This window comes from Camelus ferus, chromosome 12, assembly GCF_009834535.1.
Source record: "Camelus ferus isolate YT-003-E chromosome 12, BCGSAC_Cfer_1.0, whole genome shotgun sequence".
Taxonomy (NCBI): domain Eukaryota; kingdom Metazoa; phylum Chordata; class Mammalia; order Artiodactyla; family Camelidae; genus Camelus; species Camelus ferus.
Window position 1 is genome coordinate 19,482,358 of NC_045707.1, and position 19,448 is coordinate 19,501,805.

The 19,448-nt window shown below is 35.3% G+C and overlaps 2 protein-coding genes across 2 annotated transcripts; both read left to right on the plus strand.

Annotated features, from left to right (window-relative positions):
* The first annotated feature begins 5,591 nt into the window (after window positions 1–5,591).
* Window positions 5,592–6,206, plus strand: LOC102509343 (olfactory receptor 6C2). Its single transcript, XM_006185999.2, has one exon. The coding sequence runs from the start codon at window positions 5,712–5,714 to the stop codon at window positions 6,204–6,206; it is 495 nt and encodes a 164-aa protein (XP_006186061.2). The 5' UTR covers window positions 5,592–5,711.
* Window positions 6,207–18,509: 12,303 nt separating this feature from the next.
* LOC102505806 (olfactory receptor 6C2-like) lies at window positions 18,510–19,448 on the plus strand. The gene has a single exon (XM_006185988.2). The coding sequence runs from the start codon at window positions 18,510–18,512 to the stop codon at window positions 19,446–19,448; it is 939 nt and encodes a 312-aa protein (XP_006186050.1).

Consider the following 19,448-nt stretch of genomic DNA (forward strand, 5'->3'; position numbering starts at 1 on the left):
TTGTAACTGGACCTGTGGGTCTTATGATGGCAAGACTCCCTTTAGGAAACTTTGGGAATAAAAAATTTATCTCCCACAGGTCTTGGAAAGCACATGACACTCCTGAGGCCACACAGTGAGGTCCTGGGAATAGAGATGGAGAAGGGAGAGAGGGGAGATGGAAATTCTGCTTTTAATTGGGGTCCAGGGTCAGGCCTAGAGTTTCAAGGGCTCACTATTTATTGGTGAATATAAAACACAAGAGTGAGACTTTAAAGCCTAGGGAAGAGAAAACACACGTGGCCCAAAAGGTCTGTTACCGGAATCAACCAAGATCTCTAAAACAAAGGAGTCTGATATGAGGGGGTGAAGGGTGATGTTGGCCTGGCTCTTTACCTAGTTCTGTGACTGGCAGTGTTCACTGGAAATAGCCATCTCTGAAGAGGATGCCCTGGCAGTGAAAGCTTAAGTCAGGCACTTGCATTACAAAAAGGAAAGCCAACTGTCAGAGCTTACCTGACAACACAACTGAGGTACCAGCCAGTATACTTTGAGGAGTGAGGCAAAAGCAGGCTGGGATTTTAGGTGGGTGAGTTGGGGGAACAAAGACTATGGAGGTAAACATCACTTTTGCCATAATGATGTCTACCCTGCATGTGTGGCAAGATTTCTAAGAGAATAAGACCAAGACAAATTAGGAGAATGAGAGAATTCTTGTCTTCTGAGAAATGAGAAGATTCACACTTAATAAAATAAAGATGGACGAGGATTAAAAATGATACTGTGTTTCTGAAGTCGTAAAGAGAACGGAAGCTGATTAAATTTAAATTTTGGACAAAGGATTATGTTAGAAAATGGAAAAAATTAAAAAGCAAACTGTAGGTCAAATAAGTAGGTAAATTTTGTCCTTAAGACACTCAGACTTAATATTCTATTCTCCTTTCCAAATAATGATTCTTGAATAACAGTAGCTGTGATTCACTAACAGGTTCACAAGAGAAGGAAATCAGTGGCTGTGGAAATGGAACAGAAAGCTACTTTGCAGTACGTGTCACCACCTATTAGTAATTATTAAATTTATAATTTATCTGAATATTGTTATGGACCTCAGGATAAATCAGAATTCTTTCATTGAGTGTGTCTAATTCTAAACCCTTGAGATTTCCACCATAATGAAGTCTCTCAGCCATGATCACACTGCCAAGGGGTGATAGAGTTACTAGCTTATATCTGACTCCCGATCAAGAATCCCCACCAAAGAGAGAAATCACTGCTGATCTACAGCTGACCCCTGAACAACAAGGATCTGAAATGCATGGTCCACTTAAATGCAGATTTTTTTCAATAAATATATTGGAAAAAGATTTTGAGATTTGTGACAATTAAAAAAAATTTAATTCTCAGAGAAACCCTGTAGCCTAAACATAACAGAAAATTTAAGAAAAAGGTATGTCATGAATGCATAAAACATGTAGATATTAGTCTATCTTTATATATGCATAAGGTGAGTGAATTTTATACAAAATGAATAATGTGTTATATTTCTTACTGTTATATAACTTTGCTTTTAAAGAATCACATTGCCATACAGTATGCCTCTCTCGTAACTGGGAGAAACTTTGTATCAGCCTATCATCACAGGTGAGTATTTCTTTAAAAAAGTGACTGTTTCCAATACTGTATTGTAAATATGACTGTTACACTCTTTGCCATAAAAATTTTACATTGATTAATTCATCACTGCATAAGCTGGTGTACTGGGAACAATCTCCTTGATTTACAGTAGGCAACCATAAAGTAATCTTACTGCTTTTTGTTCATTATCAATGCATGAATTGCTTTACCTTAAATAAGTATGAATTTCTGTTTCATGTTATTTTTTCATTTTTGATGTCTAGTGTTAGTAACATATGTAATATCACAGTGTCTTACATTATATAAGATATTTATGTAGGTTCTGACAGACCATCTTGTAAACAGATGTTGTAAACTTACAGAATCAATAAAGAGCATACATTAAATGTATTTTTTCTTCCTTACGATTTTTAATAGCATTTTCTTTTCTCTAACTTACCTTATTGTAAGAATACAGTATGTAATATATATAACATACAAAATATGTATTAATCGACTGTGTGTTAATGGTAAGGCTTCTAGTCAACAGTAGGCTATTAGTTAATTTCCATGGGAGCTAAAAGTTTTACGATTTTCTTTGACTGCACATGGGATCAGTTCCTTTAACCCCTACATTGTCAAGGGGCAGCATAGTGTTATATTTTATACCTTAAAAGTACTGGTCCAAACAAAGACTAGAACTCTGTGCTATTTTAGACTGATTAATGGACAAGGAGATGGAGAAATCAGGAGTACTGGAAAGGTGATGAAAAGTTGAGTAACACAGTTCTAGAGGTTCTGTGACTGTTTCAAGATTCAAAAAAGAGAGGACATTATTTTTCCCTTACAAATATTTGGTTGATTGATTTGTCTTTATGCTTATGCATTTGTTTCTCAAAAGATTTTATTCACTGAGGTTGGTTCTGAACAGCAGAAAAAATGGAAAGCTAAATAAACCTAATATGTGTAGAGAGAGAGGGATGAAATTATTATAAATATTAAAAGCTGCATCATTAACAAATTTTAGGTTATATTAGCAAATAAGCTGGGAGTATCAGCAGGAGAGAAATAGGTTTTATAATCTAGGCAGGAAGTACGTTATTTAAACAAGGAAGAAACAGAATCTATCTTGAGTATAATCATAGAATTTAGCAACAATCCTAATCTTCCTGTCATTGCAACCCGAGCCTTTTAACTACCAGTATTGTTGGAAATTTTCTCTACTTTTTAAAAGAATAAAATAAAAATTGAGTTAAAATTATATATAAAGTAGATTAAATCATTCATTGAAAAACTAAATACATGCTACATGCCAGGCACAGTTTCCGTTGCAGCAAGTGATGTATCAGACAAAGAACAAACCCCCTGTCCTTAGAGGTTATTTGTTAGTGACCTGAGCGATCCAATAACCCTAAGAGCACTAGTCTTCCTGAACTTCCGGAATGTCTACAAATATAGTATCTAGCGAATTTCAGCTGACTTTAAAGAAGACAGTACAAAGTAATCCCTTGAATGAAGAACATCAGTACTTCCTACCAGAGCAAGGGTGTTGAGTTTGGGCACTGAGGAGGGAAAGATGGTGGAAACGTGCCATACTCCAGTGTCTTTTAGAAAGGGAATCATTCTTTAGATACATAGCATGTGGTTTCAGCTTTGCAGAAGAGAGCAAAGCAGAAAGTTAAACAACTATAGTCTTTAAAAAAAATGTTGTATGGGGAGCAAATTCTGGACAATGGGAAAAAAATCTAAGCACCTAACAAGCAAGAGCTCCAGAAGGATTTCTAGAAACAAACTAAAAAGCAAACAACAGCAGGTGGAGAATTAGAATATTAAAGGTAAAGTAAGGACTACTTCAAAGGCCAGAGGAAAAGTCTGGAAAAGAAGGATTTATAAAGTTTAGAATCAGGATTTTCCAAGCCTTTAGCTTAAGAATATACTCAAAATGACTAAGCAATTTGAAACAGACATGAAAATAAAAATACTGAGTCAACTGACCAGAACATCATTAGAGATTATAGCTGAGTTTCATTTCACAGACAACTCTGTTTTGTTTCTTCAGTTCACATTTACATAATACTCTATACAGGCCAACATAAGAGAATTGAAGAGTATATGAAAGATTGTCTCTACTTTGGAGAAGTTTACAGAAACACAGAGGAGAAATATAAGTATAATGAAGTATATGATGTGATAGATTCCAAAACAGGGCAGGCAACTGGTGCTAGGAAATAACACAGGATCACCATCTCACATACTCTGGGTGGGTAAAAGAAGATTTCCTTGAAGAATTAATACCCGAGGAGAATCCTGAAGGACCAACAGGCACTGGGCAGTCAAAGGACTGCCCTTGTGGAGGAGACAGCATGTAGAAAATATGAAGAACTGTAAGTAGTCAAGGTTACTGGAACTTAAGTTATGAGGAAGAAAAGTAAGGAATTTGTAAGTGAGGAGATGTGAAAATACGGAAGGTCCTGCCTGTGAAGAACCTTGTAGGCCACACAAAAGAGGCTAATTTTAATCAGGAAATGTTTATCAGTGGAAGAAAAGAAGGCTTGGATAGAGAAAATGATTTCACTTTGAGCTCATTGTATGTGAGGTGACTGTTAAACATCCATTTGGATGATATATACTTGGCAATGATTTTTATTTGGAAAAGTTCGTGGCCTTTGTGAGTCCATCATATAAATTAAATACATATATATATTCACAGAGCGGGTATGCCAGGCAAAATAACTACAAAAAAAATATGTGCCATTGGTTTCAACAATAATAAAGTTCTTACAGGTGTTAGACAAGCAATGGGGGATTAGAAGTGAAATTCAGGTTGCAGAGGCTTAAAGCATAAACTGAGCAGGAGTAAGATGACAAGGTGAAGACACTAACATCTTTTCAAAGGAATTAAAAACATAATGAAATCAGGCACAGCCTGGAAGGCTATTTTTAAATGATATTAAATGTTGTTTTAGCTTCAGTGACCGCCATCAATTAACTGAAAACTTACATGAATTCACATGAGAAAATTCCTTTTGCAAATATCTTGACTACAACCTTTCTTCACACTATAGATAAAATAGTTGTGCATCAAACCATCTATGAATTGAGAATAAGGAATACAAGCAGAGAAGAATAAAGAGACAAAGGCAAGTCTCAGGAGCAGGGCTGTGTTTTGTTGTCATTGTTTTCTGTCCATTTTCCAGGAGAAATGTATCTAACCCTTAAAACAATCCCTGGAAAGTGACAGCTGAAGAGAATTCATGTTCTTCATTATGTGGAAAAGTCCTATATCCAAGGTTTGTCTTTAAACAAAGAATGTTTAAGTTCACAGAAGGTAACGTCATCTTTTCCCCCCTAACTTCCTTGTAAAACCCAATCCATGTCATGAATTACAAACATTTGTAAATTTTGAGGGGCAGGGAACGATCTGAGAAAATGTGGGACTGCTTTACAGTAACATGAATCCTGAAGGAATAATCCACTGCTCACACATGTACATTCAGGATGGCTGTTGAAACAGTGGTGATACTGAATATAACATGAAGGAGTAAAATAAATGCAGACTTGTTTGGCTTTATTCACACAGTCTTTTGCTACAGAATTCAAATATCAACTTCATAATATCTTTTTGATTTTTACACGCAGATTGGGTAGATTTCAAAACTCAGTGATGAAAAACCACACAGCAGTAACAACTTTTATCCTTCTGGGACTGACAAGTGACCCACAACTGCAAATTCTGCTTTTTATCTTTCTATTTCTCACCTACATGTCAAGTGTAACAGGGAACCTGACTATTATCACCCTCACATTGGTGGACTCCCATCTTAAAACTCCTATGTACTTTTTCCTCAGAAATTTTTCCTTCTTAGAAGTCTCATTTACTACTGTCTGTATTCCTAGATTCCTGTACAGCCTATCAACTGGGGATAATACCATTACCTACAATGCTTGCGCAAGTCAAATATTTTTTGTTATTCTCTTTGGAGCAACAGAATTTTTTCTCCTGGCAGCCATGTCCTATGACCGCTATGTTGCTATCTGTAAACCCCTCCATTATATGACCATCATGAACGAACAGAGTCTGCACTTTACTAGTCCTCTGCTGCTGGGTATCTGGCTTGATGATCATTGTCCCCCCACTTAGCTTGGGCCTGCAGCTGGAATTCTGTGACTCCAACACCATTGATCATTTTACCTGTGATGCAGGTCCAATCCTAAAGATCTCCTGCTCAGATACATGGGTAATAGAACAAATGGTTATCCTTGTGGCCGTATTTGCACTCATTATCACGCTAGTGTGTGTGCTTCTCTCTTACACGTACATCATCAGGACAATTCAGAGATTCCCCTCAGTCCAACAAAGGAAAAAGGCCTTTTCTACCTGCTCATCCCACATGATTGTGGTTTCCATCACCTACGGAAGCTGCATCTTCATTTATGTCAAGCCCTCAGCAAAGGAGGAGGTGGCCATAAACAAAGGCGTTTCGGTGCTCATGGCTTCAGTTGCACCTTTGCTAAACCCCTTCATTTATACCCTGAGGAATAAGCAAGTGAAACAAGCCTTCAGCAACTCCATAAAGAAGATTACATTTCTCTCAAAGAAATCAAGATTTTGATGAATCAGAGTAAAATGAAAGAAGAAAGTCCTCTAAATATTTAATGACAGCTTCTAACTTGTATCATTGCTTTGTACTTATAATTTAGTCATATTAACTTTCTCAAAGACATTTAATACTGCATCTTAATTTCACCTTAATCAAACTCCTTTTTTCCAAGCCAAATTCATACATGGTGCTTTCTCTCATTGTGAAACTATAAATAATGTATTTCTAAGTAATGAAAATTGTCTCCACTTCTGACCTATCTTTTCTTCAATGATCTAGGAAGGAAAGTAATAGTATTTAAGAGTATATAAATTATATAGAAGACACATTATACAGCAATAATACAAGTTTCTTCCTCTCAAAGTTATCAAAAATAATACCATAAATCTAAGAATCAAAAAAACAGAAAAAAATGTGCATAGATACATAGATGTATTAAAATAAATTTAATCAAATAAGGTGTTCCAGGCTAATTAAAATAATGAAAGAACAAAGTGGAAACTAAGATATCAACAGGATTTTAAGAATGATCAGAATTTTTAAAATGGAAACATCATCACAACCACTGATAAGATGTATTCACTATGTTATTTAAATTCATGAGAGAATTTCACTTAAAAGGCATTTAATTTAAAACAAATGTAAACATACATCACTTATTATCAGTTACAAAATTGGAACAGACATATGAGTGAACTAGAAAGACCAAATTTTAAACGCTAATGAAATAAGACAAGTCACATCAAAACAAGGCTAAGTGGATGATTTAAGAAGATATCAAGTATATTCAACTAGCAGAAATAGGAAAAAATAGGGAACTACAAAGGGAATAAATATTGGATTATGATCAAGAGGAAAATTGACGAACATATTGCTAAACTGAAGGAATTAAAGTTTGAAGCAAGTAATAGTGTGCTTATCGAGAAAGAAAGAAAGAAAAAGAAAAAGAAAAAGAAAAAGAAAAAGAAAGAAAGAAAGAAAGAAAGAAAGAAAGAAAGAAAGAAAGAAAGAAAGAAAGAGAAAGAAGGAAGGAAGGAAGGATTGATTCTTTTTTTAAGCAAAATTTACATCTGGTAAAATGTACAAATCTTAAGTATCCAATTTGATGAGTTTTGACAAATGACAAATATAAGCCACATTTCTATCAACTGTCAACGTCAATCAATTGATCAACTGCAGGTTTCCACTTCGAGTTGTGGATTACTTTTGGGATGATTTCCACAGGAAAAAAAAACAAAACTGTCAATTGTAAGCACTTATACACCAGGAGATGACCACTAAAAATTACTTCAACATTTTATTGCATAAAGCAACCATCTACTATGCTCACAGGTTCTGTTCAGGAATTTATACAGAGAGTACACCAGGCCTTATTTCTGTTCTGTGATGTCTGGGGACTCATGTGAAAGACCTGAAGACTGAGAGCTGGAGTCATCTTAAGACACCTTCACTCACATGTCTGACAGCTGAATCTGACTGTCGGTTTGAGGCCTCCGTCTGGGGGGGGTTTTAATATGCATTTCTCTATATGGTCTCTCTTTAGAGCCAGTCAGGGCTTTTTCACAGCATGGGACTGAGTTCCAAGGGTCAGTGTCCCAAAATAGAGGGATCTAGGCAGGATCTATATCCTCTCTATAACCTAGTCTTGATGGCATAGCATCAACTCTACTGGTTATAGTAGTCATTAGCTTCTGTCCAAATTCTAGGGAAGGAATTTAGAGCCTACTTATCCTTGGAAAGAGTGTCAAAGTCATATCATAAGAGGATGTTGGATGATTGATATTATTGTGTTACTCTCATGGAGTACACAACATGTTGCTTTCTTTCTTTTTAATGAGGCTATACCAATAAAGAAGAAATATGCGACGTTTATGCAGCATGCTACTCTACACATTTACCTCTCTAGTTATTTCAGAAGGATTGACAACAACAATCAATATCTTGATATTTGAGAAATAGTCTGTCTTTCTAACTTTGCATATACATTTCTGTCTTCTTATAATTTACTGTGAAGTTCAGGGCTCACCAATAATCTAATAATCTATTTTAATTGATCCATTTATGTTTTATTTTCCCACTATCATTAAAATTAATAGATAAGTATTTTCAAGAATATTGGCTAGAGAAATGTACAGTAACTGTAGACATAGACAAGAACAAATACAACCGGCATATATGGAAGATAATCTTGTGTGACTAACTTAATCACCTCTATAGTATAAACCAACTGGTATAATGACATATACATTAGGAAAATTATGGAGTTGGGGCATCTATGTGTTATATGGGTTGACACTTGGAGTATAAAAAAGGCTAATTTCATACCCCAGTTTTGGAGGAAATTAAACACAATTTTAGCTTTAAGGAAGTCATTTTAAAAACTGGGATGGCTATATTAATATCAGCCAAAATGGACTTTAGAGCAAATAGTATTACCCTAGATATAAAGGGACATTTTACAATGTCAAAGGGTCAACTCATCAAGAAGACATAACATCCCTAAATGTACATGTACCTAATCACAGAGCTTCAGACTGCAAGAAGTGAAGACCGACAGAAATGGAAAAAAAAAAAAAAAAAAAAAAAGACAGGTCTTCAACTATGAGAGATTTCAACAGTTCTAGCACAAGTAGAAAGGGAATAATTAAAATAGAGGACATGAACAACACTATCAATCAAGGTGGCCTAAGCGGCATTTAAAGAACAATCCACTAAAGAACTAAGATTGAACATTCTTTTCAATTACACATGAAATTCACCAAGACAGCACATATGTTAGGACATAAAGCAAATCTCAGTAAATTCAAAGGGATCATGATAATATAAAACACGTTTCCTGTGAACAACAGAATTATATTAAAATCAGTTTCTTTGGAAAAAATTTGGAAAATCTCCAAATGTTGAAAAATTAAATAATACCCTTTGACCATACTTTAGCAGAGGACAATGAAGAAGCTATTCAAAACAGAGAGAGAGAGAAAATATTTTGAACTGGTTGACAATGAAGGATGAAAATAATGAAGATAAAAGCAGAAATCAATGAAATAGAAATCAAACATGCAATAGAAAAAAATCAGTGAAACATAAAGCTAATTTTTCAGATCAACATAATTGATAAACTTCTGCTTAGAAAGATCAAGAAATAAAGAGTTAAAACACAAATTACCAATTTTGCCAGTTATCAAATTATTGCCCCTCAGTCTCAAATTCAATCTTAAACCTGTTAGAATAAACAGATGATTTTTTATAAGTATTTCTTTATTTTCAGGGAGCAAGATACTAAAAAGAAACTTAGTATCATAAGATACTAAGCTTGCTCGTGGAGAAATATTTCAGGAGGAAGGGGCTTCTCTTCCTATGTTGGTTCACAAACTGGCCCCTGTACACAGAGGACAAGGAGAGACTGGAGAGAGAGGCAGGTCACTACTGACTGGTGAGTGGCAGTTTCAATAAGCAAGGGAACTTACGTACAAAGTTTGTCTTCAGCCACAGGAGGAGCAGATCTCCACACCCACCCACAAGATTCTTAAAGATTATGAACAGGCCTTAACTGGGCTCAGTCATGTATTCAGTTCAGATAATCTCAACAACACCTTACCTTCTTAAGTCTACTTTCTTGAGACTGCGCCTAGTGTGGGAATGGTGGACAGAATGTGCATTTCAAGAATGGGGGAGTGCAGGAGGAATCTCTGCTTGTAAGCCAACCAAAAGTCACCTCCTCTCCATGACCTCCTAATATTCTAGTTCTGGTAACTGCACAACCTCTCACAGGTGTGGTGTGGAGATACAGTCCAGCCACTCACCAGGTATACAGAGCCCTTCAGCAACTCGTCAGTCCACACCTGGCTGACCATCACTATTTACATACTTCCTGATGTGGAGGAGGTCTCCTAACCACAGCTGTATCCTTGCTACCTCTGCACACCCTCATGTTTACCCCTGGATGTGACTAGCCAGTGCCCTAGGGTATTCTTTCCACCTGAAACAGGACTGTAGACTAGTTTAGGTCCGGGAAAACCTGTGAACTTCTCTGCCAGTGGACTACAACTATACCTTCTGCAATGAGATTTGAACCCCAGTCTTGAAGAGTTGATTCCCCCTTCATAATTGTCCCTCCTTGTTAAATTCTCCCTGAGTCTCAGGTACCTTCTAGAGTTCTCTTATATCTTATGGTTACTTATTTACCATAGTTTAATCATTCTATATATTAAATTCCCCCTTTTTAAATCACTATATGGTTTCTGTCTCCTGATTGAACCTGGACAGATACACCAATACAAAGAATGTAAGACAGAACATCAATATAGATCCTCCAGATATCACCATATTAATAATGGAAGATTATGAGCAATGTTAAACCAATATACTTGACAACTTAGATGAAATGGAAAAGTTATTTAAAAGATACAAATTACAAACCTGACACACGCACACAAATAGAAAATCTGCGTTTTTTTTTCTTTTTAGAAATTGGATTAATAGTTAAAAACCTTCTCACAAAGAAAACTCCAAAATCACGTTGCCTCACTAATGAATACCGATGTATGCAAATTCCTTCAGAACACAGAAAGACTACTTTCTCACTCATTTTATGAAATCAACATAAACCTGATACAAATACCAGGCAAAGAAATTACAATAATAAAAATGTAGACCAACACCTCTCATGATCACAGATGCAAACATCCTTCACAATTGACCAGCAAAACTTATAGGTCAATAATAGTAACCAACTAAAAATGGACAAGAAAATTTATTAGATACTACTTAAGGAAGTTACATGAATAGCCAATGAGTACATGAAAAGAAGTTCAGTATCATTAGTCATCACGAAATTTAAATTATAACTAAAATGTATCACACACTCACTAGAATGGCTACAATTAGAATACAGGCTGACAATGTAAGTCATGACAAGAGTAGGGAGCAACTGGAACTATCATACATTGCCGCTATGCATGTGAAATGATACAGCCACTTACAAAAACATTCTGGCTAGTTCATATAAAATTAAATATAGTTGTCACATGTCTCAGCAATTGCTCTCTTAGCTATTTACCTAAGAAAACTGAAAACAGATATCCCTCAAAATAACATACATGAATGTCTGTAACAATTTTATTCATATAGCTCAAAACTGTAAATATCCCAAATATTCATTAAAAATAGAGAAAACAGATAAACAAGATTATACTGTGTAGCACAGGGAAATATATACAAGATCTTGTGGTAGCTCACAGCAAAAATAAAATGTGACAATGAATATATGTATGTTCATGTATAACTGAAAAGTTGTGCTCTACACTGGAGTTTGACACAACATTGTAAAACGACTGTAACTCAATAAAAAAAGTTAAAAAAAAAAAAAAGAAACCTAATTTGGTATTCTCATGCAATGGAAAACCACTCAACTACCCAAAGGAGTAAACTGCTAAAACAAATAGAACAGAAAATATCAAAAACGTTATGCTAAGTGAAATAATACACTCATCAATGTACATCAATGTAAAATTCTAGAACAGGAAAAACGAATCTGTAGTGACACATAAGTGACTGAATGAGGTCAGAGCAGAGTGTGCTGACTGCAAAGTATCATGAGGCAATGTTTTGGGATGATAGAGATGTTATATATCTTGTGGTTTGGTGATTACTTACATGGATACATTTTTCAAAATTTCTCAAACTTTACACTTAAAATGAATGTATTCTATTGTGTATATATTATACCTTAATAACACTGATTGAAAAAGCAAAGAAAATGAGCAAATTAACTTCAACAGGTACTTCACATAAAGAAATATCTAACCAGCACCTGAGTATATGAAAATGATATATGACTACAGACACACATACAGGCACTCAAACAGAAGTGGAGAAACTGGAATTCTTACACGCTGCTCACAGGAGTGTAACTGGTATACACGCTGTAAAATATACTGCATGACTAACAATTAAAATCTTAGGTATATTACCACCAGAAATTTATGTGTATGTAAACAAAAAAATTATATACAAGGTATTATTCTTACTAGTAGTACTGAAAATAAGCAAGACTTGCCCTCTTCTCCTACCTACCCTTCCCCTGATGGGTAGATTTCGAACAAGGATACGATATGTTAGATCCATCCCATTCCCTTTCTTTTTTTATACTGTCTTTTCTATAGACAGATTTCAGGCTGTTCCAAGTCAAGCAGTAGAAGTGTTTGTCCTGGGTAGTGGAGTAGATTTGGATTTCCAGCACTACGTACAGTTATGAATGACTCAAGATTTCCTTATTGGGATGTTCATAGCTATGTTTTCAACTACTTCCATAATGAAACTGGTATTTTAATCTCCATTTACTTGCCTACTTTCTCTCTCTACTTCACTTGGAACTCAAGCAAGGAATTAAGGGTGGGATTCCTTCAGGTCCCACAGTCCCAACAGTGACAATGAGAGACCCACTTTTGTGCATATAAGTGGTATTACACATTGGAAGCAAAATGTGACAATACACTTCAAAATTCTAAAATGTAATTGGCCTTTGCCTCAGAAATTTCTCTTCTGATAACATAAACTAAGGAAATAAATAATGTTTATATAAAATATTTAATATATAATGATATAATATTTAAGTATGAGAAGCCTTATTAAATAAAGGATAATCCATAAAGAGTACAATGCAGAACATTTACAATGCAAACCTGTATTTTTACCATGTAAGTGTTTATAGTTATTGGCCTAGAAATTGAATGTATGTAAACTTTCAAATATATATATATATATATTATATAATATATATATGAATATTTTCTCATTGAAAACATAGGCATAAAGCAAATTCGTTTTCTTTTCTTAACACTTTGTTATCTATGGGTTGAAGACTATCCAGAAATATCTTTTCATCAGAAAGTTACTGCTTTGCACTTGGAATGTGTCTAATAAAACTGTTGCATCTTATTGTCTCCAAGGACACAATTCCCACTGCTGCCCCTGTTAGGTATTTTGCCAAAATCCAGTGCCTTATAGATTCATTAGTCATATCTGAACTTTAGTCACGAAGGACTCTCTATCCACATAGAGGGGGCCCCTGCACATCCTTAAGAGTCTGAGATGGTAATAAAACATTCATCTTATTTCACTGTGTAAAAATCCATCTTTGCCCAGAGAAATCAGAAATTATCTTTTTTAAAATCACCTTCTTTTTCTCAGACATTTAAAATAAATGACTTTTTACTTCTGCTTTGAGATATAAGAAATTGCTTCCTAAGTTTAAAGTGGAAAAACATCTTTCATGAGAGTCTGCTGGCAACTCAGAGAGCACTATCCGCTGCACAGAGCCGTCTGTGAATGTGTGTCTCACTGCGAGGGGCACTTGTGCACACACTTGAGTCCACTCATCCTTTTAGTTTCATCTGTGACACTACCGGGATTACACAGTCAACTAAAGCCATGGTGACCTTCCATTAGAGTAAGTATGTTCTTTGGTAATTTCAGTTTCTTTCTTCATTCAGAGTTCTAGTTCCTTGGTCTATGCCAAATATCAAGTTTATCTATTTAAAAATCAGATGGCAATAAATTAATTTGGATATCTCCAGAAAAGAAAAGTTATTTCTAATACTTTTTAGTATTAGAAAAGTGAAATGTGAAGGGATTGAACGCATTAGAAGTATTTATTACACGCATTAGTAGAGATAGGTCAGTTACCTGTTCACTCTTTCTATCCTTAGTATCTGCAGCAGAACCAGCCATATTACAGCATCTCAATAATTATATCTTGAATGAATTCATGAGTACTTACAAGAACAGGAGGGACAAACAGAAGTGACCTTCTCTACAATGTCACTCTTACCAATCAATACATATAACCAACATGTAACTATAATGCCCTTCATTAGTGTGCCAAGTTATCAGCAATGCTGCCATAAGCGATAGTTATAGTGAGCGAGTTATAAATGCAAATATTCCTTGAAATACACTAAATAGAAAATATACCTGAATGAAAGTGGTTTACCAGATCATTCATTTAATATCCCAGTATCACAGAAGACAATTATTGGTGATTATAAAGGGAGGACAGTTTGGGAGTTGGGAGCAATGCTCTGAGTTAGGATGCCACAGTGAAGCACTAAGAGCATTAGAGTTTTCTGTTTGGTTCAGCAGGGTCAGCTCCCTAATAATACTATCTAAAAGGGTACCTGATTATCAGCTAACTGTTTCTCCCCTGAGTGGAGATTAGGGCTCCTTTTCTATAGAGATGCCTTTAACCGTAGGTCATTTTCTATCTACTGTATTCTGACACTGTGATTTGTTTCTGTTTTGAGAGAAATAACATGCCTTGATTCACCAAATCTTAGGAGAATACATTTCCACCTTTCTTGTAGGACAGTGATTGCAAAAAATTAATTGAAACCATTCATACAACAAACTAATTAATTTTTGCATGGAAAAGCTTTTTTACTCCTTAGAATGGAGGGAAAACAAAAGACATAAACTCTTCACTAACAAAAGGAAGCAGCTGCCCAAATACTTACTTAATAACAGCTGAGAAAGAAATGTGGAGTATCTATTGCCTTGTGTCTAAAATTGCAGAGCCTCTGAACTCTGCCCATAGTATTTCTCTGCAGAACACTGAACAGGTTATCAGAGGCACCAAAATCCACATGCTTTATAAAGAATGCAGGAAAGAAAACACAATAGCTGCAGTGGCCATTGATTAATACTCTTATACATTATCAACATAAGTATTAGAGCAAGTTACAGAGCAAAAAAAAGAAGAAGGAAATAAAGGCGATAAAGAAGTAGGGGTAGTGGCTTTAACTTACCATCTACCAGGCACTCTGCACAGATTATCTCAATCAATACTCACAGTAATTCCATGAACTACATGTTATGGGGAAAACTGAGGCTAAAATGGAAAGGAGAAATGAGAACACTGAAGCCTTACTCCAGAGACTATGTAAAAAGTACAGAAAGTATACTTCCTCACTACACATCAGTCCACAGGAAAGCAACAGAGTTGGAGTCATACCTGCTTGACATTAAAAATCAGTTTAAATTTTACCATTAGGCTCATATAAATATTTTTTAAATCATCTTCAAGGTCATTCTAAAGATCCAGTAAATCATTTTAAAGAAAATACCTTGTATTTGATGTTTAAGACAAATGCAATGCTCACTTATTTATTTGAATATTTATTAGCTGGAAGTATTTCATTAATCTAAATGCTTGTGCATTTGCAATTCAAAATCCACGAATATGTTCCTTCTCTTCCTTTTCACAATTCTTACCTAAAGCCTAAATGAATTAACTTCCATGTAACTGAGAGACAGATGAAGACTTTCAAGGAAATACCTAGCATGGGATAACTGTCAATTAATAACAGTTCAAAACCTTTTTCCACAACATATAGGGGAGAATTAATCATATTTGGGCTTTATAAAAATGATTCTGATTGTATTGGTTCTAAAATATCGAATGGGAAAAGCAGAGATATATGTTAAGCACATGTCAGTATACTTTCACAATATTTCAGCTATGAGATAAAGATACCCAGGGTACAATTAGTATTGGGAGTGAAAAAGCAAAAGGACCAAGTTAAGAAGATAACAGAAATGGCAAGACCTGGTGAGAAACTGAAAATGGGAGTAAAGAAAAAGATATAATTAAGACTGTTCTTATGACTTAGGACTGACAGGGCAGGAATCACAATAACATGCACTATGTTTGAAATCTTGAAATGGACACAACTAGAGGACTCTCAAAAGGAAATAATACAGGAGACAAGTAAGAATGCCTCATATAGTAAGTAGTAATGAGTGTTCACTGTGTTCCAGATGCAGCTGTAGATATTTTAGCTGCATATTTAAATTCATCAGTACAACCCTAAAACGTGCATACTATTTTTATCTCAATTTTGCACATGAAAAAAGCACAGAACAAAGAAGTTAGGCAGACTGCCCAAGGACACTCAGAAAAGAAAAAGGAAAACTCTAAATTCAAACCTCTCAGTCTGATCTAGATGTCCAAAAATAAGTTGAATGTTAAAGCAAAAATACTGTAAGATGTGTTTTCTCTGCAGATATAAATTTGGGAATTATACCTGATTTGAAGTTCCCTTGTTTATAAGAATCTCCTAGAGAGAGAGAAGAGTGAAAGAAAGGACTGCCTAGAAAAGAGATTTTAGGTCAATCAACAAGTAGATAAGATTAGAAAAAGAAAAGGCACCCTGAAGGAGAATGGAGATAGAGTGGTAGGAAGAAATCCAGGAAAATGTGAAATAGTGTAAGTTAAGCTGTCATGGCTTTCCTAAGTTAGCAGTTTATTCTCTCTCATGCAGCAGAGAGTTTGAGTTAAATGAAGGCTGAAATGCATTTAATGAGTGAAACAAGAGGGAGGCTAGTCATGGCTTGTTGAGAGTAATTTAATTAGCACAATAATCAGATGAGTTAATCTATAAATGGTTAAAAGGACAAAGAAGACAATTATCACATAGATGGAACGTAAGTGAAAATATAGAAGCAGAAATGAGAAATGGCCAAGTCTTACTAAACCTGATACTGCTAAATGTCATTTATAATAATGTGGCTAAGTGTATTTCAAGCTGAAACAAGGTTGACCAAAAACATTTTAAAAATCAGGGATATGTCAAAAGGACACATGCACCCCCATGTTCATCGCAGCACTATTTACAATAGGCAAGATGTGGAAACAACCTAAATGTCCATCAACAGATGACTGGATAAAGAAGATGTGGTATATACATATATACAATGGAATACTACTCAGCCATAAAAAGAATGAGATAATGCCATCTGCAGCAACATGGATGAACCTGGAGATTGTCATTCCAAGTGAAGAAAGCCAGAAAGAGAAATAAAAATATCATATGATATCACTTATACAGAGAATCTTTAAAAAAAAGGCAAACTTACTACAAAACAGAAACAGACTCACAGACATAGAAAACACACTTATGGTTCCCAGGGAGACAGGGGGTGGGAAGGGATAAATTGGGAGTTTGAGGTTTGCAGATACTAACTAATATATATAAAATAGATAAACAAGTCTATACTGTATAGCACAGGGAACTATATCCAATGTCTTATAGTAACTTATGGTGAAAAAGAATATGAAAACAAATATATGTATGTTCATGTATGACTGAAGCATTATGCTGTAAACCAGAAATTGATACAACATTGTAAACTAACTATACTTCAATAAAAATATAAATATACAACAATTAATTAATTAATTGAATTTTTAAAAATCAGGGCTCTTCGGCTCTATAAATATACTCCTAACGTTCCCTTTCTTCTCTGTAATAAATTTTGAAGCAAACACATTACAAAACATACAATGAGTGAAAATACATCATTATCAAATGTGGTTAGAAAGAAATAATAGAATTCAATTTAGAATTTTAATACCAAAAAGCTGTTCTGAATGAGAACCCTTTGGTGGGAAAAGAGAAGCAAGCTCTCAAGATCTAGAGAATATGAAACTGCAGAAGCTAGTTAGAGTACACTAGGATTTTCCCTGTCAAAGGAATCAAAAATAAAGCAATCCACCCAAGAATACAATCCCAGAATTCAGCTTGTAAACTGGGGAGAAATTCTTTGAGGAACAAGGATATCCTAGGAAGTATAAAAATATGTAACATACTCTATTCTAACAGTAGGCGGAAAATATAATCAAGGATATATATTACAAATACTAAATACATACATTTGAAATAAATTTTCTATGAGGGAAACCTCAAAGTGTTTGGACTGTAGCGCATTTAAATGAATCTTTAAGAAAATATATCCAGTAAAAAAGTCCTAAACACACTTCTGAGAAGCTGGACTGGATACGCTGAAACAGGATAGACTATGTGATAAGTACTCACTGCCAGTTTAATAATAACACACACGTAACTTAATGCCAGCATCTTAACAAAGACCATTTGGGGGGTACTTCTCTGCTAGAAGCATGTTTGAAAATAAGAAATTGGGGGAAAGTAGATTTGTTGACCCAAAAGCAACTTACTGAAAGAGACATTTTTTTCCAATAATATTTACAAGATATGTTGAACTGACACCAAACTAAGTTGTACTTTATTAGAAGCAGCAGTATGAAATAATGATTTTAAAATGAATAGTCAGTTTCTGTGACACAAAGAGGTGATGAAACATTGTCATGTGCTGCGTGCTTGCTTCTCCACTAACCAATTGTATAGGAATCACTCTCAGATTTACTTCGCCTGAGGTTAGAAACTGACCTGGACTCTGGAGTTCCTCATACAAAGTCTTATTGTTTCAAGCAGAAGGGGCAAGAGACAACCATCGAGGATGAAAAACCAAACCACAATAACAACCTTCATCTTGCTGGGGCTGACGGATGACACTCAACTGAAAATTCTGCTTTTCATCTTTCTATTTCTTTCCTACATGTTGAGTGTATCTGGAAACCTAACAATCATCACCCTCACTCTGATGGATTCCCACCTCAAAACACCTATGTACCTTTTCCTCCAAAATTTCTCCTTCTTAGAAATTTCATTCACAACTGCTTGTGTGCCCAGATTCTTGTACAGCATATCATCCAGGGACAAGTCTATCACCTATAATGCTTGTGCCAGTCAACTGTTTTTTACAGACCTCTTTGCAGTAACAGAGTTTTTCCTCCTGGCCACCATGTCCTATGACCGCTATGTGGCCATCTGCAAACCCCTGCATTACACAACCACCATGAACAGCAGAGTCTGCAAGAACTTCCTCCTCCTCTGTTGGTTAGCAGCACTGATCATCATACTCCCACCAATCAGTCTGGGTTTGGGCTTGGAATTCTGTGATTCGAATGTCATTGATCACTTCTGCTGTGACGCTTCTCCTATCCTGAAGATCTCCTGCTCAGACACATGGCTGATAGAACAGATGGTCATAGTGTGTGCGGTGCTGACCTTCATTATCACTCTCATGGGTGTCGTTCTTTCCTACATTTATATCATCAGGACTATTCTAAGGTTTCCCTCTGCCCAGCAAAGGAAGAAGGCCTTCTCCACTTGTTCTTCCCACATGATTGTTGTTTCCATCACATATGGCAGCTGCATCTTCATTTATGTCAAACCGTCAGCCAAGGACGAGGTAGCTATTAATAAAGGAATTTCGCTCCTCATTACTTCTATTTCACCAATGTTGAACCCCTTTATTTACACACTGAGAAATAAACAAGTGAAGCAAGCTTTTCTTGACTCAATTAAGAAAACTGTATTCCTCTCAAAGATGTAA